The 4,495-nt window shown below is 52.7% G+C and overlaps 1 protein-coding gene across 1 annotated transcript; it reads right to left on the bottom strand.

Annotated features, from left to right (window-relative positions):
• Positions 1–593: 593 nt before the first annotated feature.
• LOC115307423 (olfactory receptor 14A16-like) lies at positions 594–3,021 on the bottom strand (the record flags this gene model as incomplete). The annotated part of the gene is made up of 3 exons (XM_029959442.1): positions 2,057–3,021; positions 1,366–1,413; positions 594–629 (listed from the first exon to the last, which is right to left on the bottom strand). Coding segments are annotated over exons 1-3 (1,049 nt in total), but the record flags the coding sequence as incomplete, so codon positions are not given.
• Between the last annotated feature and the right edge of the window lie 1,474 nt (positions 3,022–4,495).

Raw genomic sequence — 4,495 nt, 5'->3', positions numbered from 1 at the left:
AGCATGTTCTTGGGCAGCACAACTGATCTCAGACCAGAGAGTTTCCCACATTTTGCTTTGCTCTCTCTTTCTCCTGGTTTAATTTTTGTTCTTTGTTCATTCAGAGGGAAAAGGGGGAAGGGAGGCACGTGTTGATCCCTGGTTTTATCTGTTTACAAAAGGGAGTGGGGTCTGAGAGGAAAGAGGAGGCAATTTCTCTCTCTGCTGTTGCTTTGGACTGTTCTGTTGGTATTGCTGGTTTTGCTGCTATATTTCTTGTCAGGCAACTCTTATTTTTTCACTTATACCTCCTTATATTTTGTCTCCCTGTAGTGGTGGGGAATAAAAGGGGAGTGAATTCATTTTATTGGAGTTCCCACCTCAATATGTGTTTTTAAACCAGGACAGGTTGCTCAATGGCTCCCTGAAATTTGGAATCATCCACAAAGGACTTGAAAATACATTTTGTCCCTTTGTACAGAGAGATAATAAAGATGTTCTACAGTTGGGTTCAAGGGCTGGTCACTGAGGGATTTCACCAGGAAGTTGCTGCCAAGAGGACTTTGTACCATGGATTTTATTTGACACTCTTCATTCACCAACTTCCCACCCACCACATCTTCCACTTCTTCAGTCCAGCTCTCACCAATCTGGCCAAAAAGAGACCACAGGAGACTATGTCAAGGGCCTTGATAAAGTCTGGGCACAAAACATCCCCTTCTTTTCCCTCCCACAGGGTTTCTGCAATCCCTGCCTTATCCTTCCCATGCCTGGCAATGGCTGCAGGAGGACTTGCCCTATCCCCTTCCCTGATGAACCTGAGCAGTCTGGAACTCTGCCAACCCTCCTTGCTGCCCTGTTTGCAGACTGGTTCCATGTCTGCCTTTGCCAAGGCCCCAGGAAGCTCTGGGATGGCTCTGGACTTTCTAAGGGTTTGGGAGAGGTCTCCCAGTGACACTGCCCAGCCTTCTCAGTATCCCTGACACCAAAACCATTTCCAATATGCCACACTTCCAGAGGAGTGCCCAGGACACAACACAGGTTGTTCTGGTGGTTCTGGAGAATGAGAAGGGATTTCTCCCAGAAGGCCAACCCATCCAATTGGATTTGAGTGCAGCTGAAAGGTTTCCTCAGCATTTTCCCTGGTGCCTCCCTGCCCTGAAGGTTTCTGGCCAGCAGGCTGGAGCTGAGGGGGTTGGGCAGGTGCCTGAGGAGGGGGTAGAACAAGGGCTGTGTCCAACTGTGCCAGGAGGGCTGTGCTGGGCAAGGATGAGGAGGCTGCAGAAAACAGTGGCACTGGGGAGGTGAGAGGAGCAGCTGGAGAGACCTTGTGCCTGCCCACGCTGGGCAGGAGCTGCCCCAGGATGGCAGCTCTGAAGCACTCACAGGATGTCCCTGTGAACAGGAGGGGAAGACTGGATCTGAAAATGGAACCTGGAAAGCAGAGCAGGAGTGTCATGGTGTCACTGCAGGAGAGTTCCAGCCCTGGAGCAAGGTCCCAGAAGAAGTGACCCAGTACATGCCCTGCTCTCAGAAGATCCCACAGAATCCTGGAGATGCTGTGAGGGAGCCCAGCTCTGCTTCACAAATTCCCAGGGCCTGTCCCTGCCTGTGCTCCAAGGGCTTCCAGCCCACAGGACTGTGCTCAGAGAGCACTCAGGCCTTACAGCGAGAAAGGGGCTCAGGAGGACAGTGTGGAAGGGGCAAGAGAGCAGCTCTGCAAAGACCAAGCCCTGCTGCTCCCTGGCAGTGCTGCTGGGCTGGGATTATTGTCCCCTTCCTGTTTGCAAATACCCCCTGTCCTGCAGTGTGCTGTCCTTTAGGAACAGCTAAGAAGAAGGGTCTTGGACAAAGAAGGCACTGCAGGGTCCTTTATTGTGTTTAAATAGTTAGAGTACAATTCATCATTTTTACATGTCTGGGTCAAATTCAACGGGTAGACACTAAGTTAGAAGGCAGATGCATAATTATATTTCATTGTACAGAAAATTATTGGAACAAGAACCCAATGACCTCCATGAAAAACCTGAGCAGGAAGGTTGGGTCATTAAGGAATCCCATTCTGAATGCTACACACCAGAACATAGGCACTTTATTGCTCCTGAAAAGCATCCTGAAAAGCTCCTGAAAAATCATCATTTTTCTCAGGGCATCCTTGAGCTCCTGGTTCCTGAGGCTATAGATGAAGGGGTTCAGTGCTGGAGGCACCACTGAATACAGAACTGACAAAGCCAGATCCAGGGATGGGGAGGAGATGGAGGGAGGCTTCAGGTAGGCAAAGGTGCCAGTGCTGAGGAACAGGGAGACCACAGCCAGGTGAGGGAGGCAGGTGGAAAAGGCTTTGTGCTGTCCCTGCTGCGAGGGGATCCTCAGAACAGCCCTGAAGATCTGCACATAGGACAACACAATGAAAATGAAACAACCAAACACTAAACAGGCAGTAATCAGTAAAACACCAAGTTCCCTGATGTAGGATTTGGAGCAGAAGAGTTTAAGAATCTGAGGAACCTCACAGAAGAACTGGCCCAGGGCATTGCCCTGGCACAGGGGCAGGGAAAATGTATTGTCTGTGTGCAGCAGAGAATAGAGAAAGCCAGTGGCCCAGGCAGCTGCTGCCATGTGGGCACAAGCTCTGCTGCCCAGGAGGGTCCCGTAGTGCAGGGGTTTGCAGATGGCAATGTAGCGGTCGTAGCACATGATGGTGAGGAGGGAAAACTCTGTTCCAAGAAAGAAGACAAGCAGAAAGGCCTGTGCAGCACATCCCATGTAGGAGATGGTTGTGGTGTCCCAGAGGGAATTGTGCATGGCTTTGGGGACAGTGGTGCAGATGCAGCCCAGGTCTGTGAGGGAGAGGTTGAGCAGGAAGAAGCCCATGGGGGTGTGCAGGTGGTGGTCACAGGCTACGGCGCTGAGGAGGAGGCCGTTGGCCAGGAGGGCAGCCAGGGAGATGGCCAGGAAGAGCCAGAAGTGCAGGAGCTGCAGCTCCCGCCTGTCTGAGAATGCCAGGAGGAGGAACTGGGTGAGGGAGCTGCTGTTGGACATTTGTTATTTCTTAGCATAGGTCCTATCAAAAAAAGGAAAGGACAGGGAACAGTTGAGACAGACCTCTGTGAAAAAGCCACTCAATTTCTAAAAGAAATCAATGTGTCAAATGTCACCAAATTCATTGTCAAGGAGTCTGTTTTACTCTGCTGTGGTGTGACATATAACTTTTTTGGTAGAGCTCTCAGACACACAAGGAATGTCAGTTGTAACACATCTTGAATAGAAAAGTTCCCTCTCTACACCCATGATTCAGAAGAGCTGGGGCTGCAGAGCAGAAGCTTAGTCTGTCCTTAGAATAATTGTACCTGTGTTTTCTATTTTTACCATCACACCTGGGGAAGGTTCTTTTCCACTGCAGGAATCCTCATTTCTATGGCCCAGCACACAGTGCCCAGCAGAGCTGCAGGGAAGGGCCCCCAGAGCTGCCTGAACACCCCCTCCCCCAGGCCTTGGGGGCACTTGCCCCCCACTCCCTGCCCAGGGCTCTGCTGCCTGGAGCTGTCCCTGCCAGCAGCTGCTTCCCTGGGCCCAGGGCTGAGAAAGTGACACTGATGCTGTCTATAAGACAGTTTTGATGTCTGACACTCTCAGGTTCAATCCCCTCTAATCTAACAGAGTTCATGTTTCAGTGTCTCCTCCTGTGCTCAGAGATTCATTTCCCTGTTGCAGTCAGCACCCAGACAACCCAGAGTATAACACTGAAAGAACTGGTTCATTCTCTTTAAGGTACCCCCTGCCTGTCTGTGCCTCTTGCAAATACCTTCTGGGAAATTTCCTGCTTAGATCTGGAGCTGTGACCAGCCCTCATCCCTGCAGCCCACTTTGGAGATCAGAAGGACTCTGCCCTGCTCTGCCCTCCCAGGAGTTGTTCCTTCCCCACAGCCCTTCTCCCCCAGCCCCGTGGCAGCTCCTTGGCCGGGCTGAGAGCTGACCCTGGCAGGCAGCAGAGTCCCTGCCCCAGCACACAGAGCCCTGGGGGCAGGACCCTGCTCTGCCCCACAGCCCTGGGCACCCCTGGCTGCACCCCCACCTTCCCACCCCACAGCCAGCCCTGGCACAGGGAACCTTCTTGCCCTGGGCCTCTGAGGGGGCAGCAGCAAGTCCTGCTCTGCAGCAGCTTCTCCTGCTGCACCCCAGCAAATCCAGCAGAGCCATCCTGACAGCTCCTGCCACTGCTGCCATTTGGCAGCTGGCAGAGGCACTTGCAGGAACTCACCTGCACTGCTCTGCAGCCAGAGCCTGATCATGGCAAAGGGCTGGCAAGGTTCCTCCCCTGAGCAGCTCTCCCCTGTCCTCCCACCCCAGGGTCCCTTGAACCTCCTGCTCCCTTCTCCTGTCTGCCCTTGCTGCCTGCAGCTCCTGCCCTGCTCTGCCATATGGCCACTTCCCCTGCACTGCAGCAACTGAGAGAGTCCTTCTGAAAGATCCTAGAAGCTGTGGGATGTGGCAGCTTTAGGAGATTCCTCCAGGA

This window comes from Manacus vitellinus, unplaced genomic scaffold (assembly GCF_001715985.3).
Source record: "Manacus vitellinus isolate BGI_N305 unplaced genomic scaffold, ASM171598v3 ctg7180002228309_pilon, whole genome shotgun sequence".
NCBI classification, from domain to species: Eukaryota; Metazoa; Chordata; class Aves; order Passeriformes; family Pipridae; genus Manacus; species Manacus vitellinus.
Note: the sequence above shows the minus strand (reverse complement) of the source record. Positions and strands in the feature narration are given on the sequence as shown.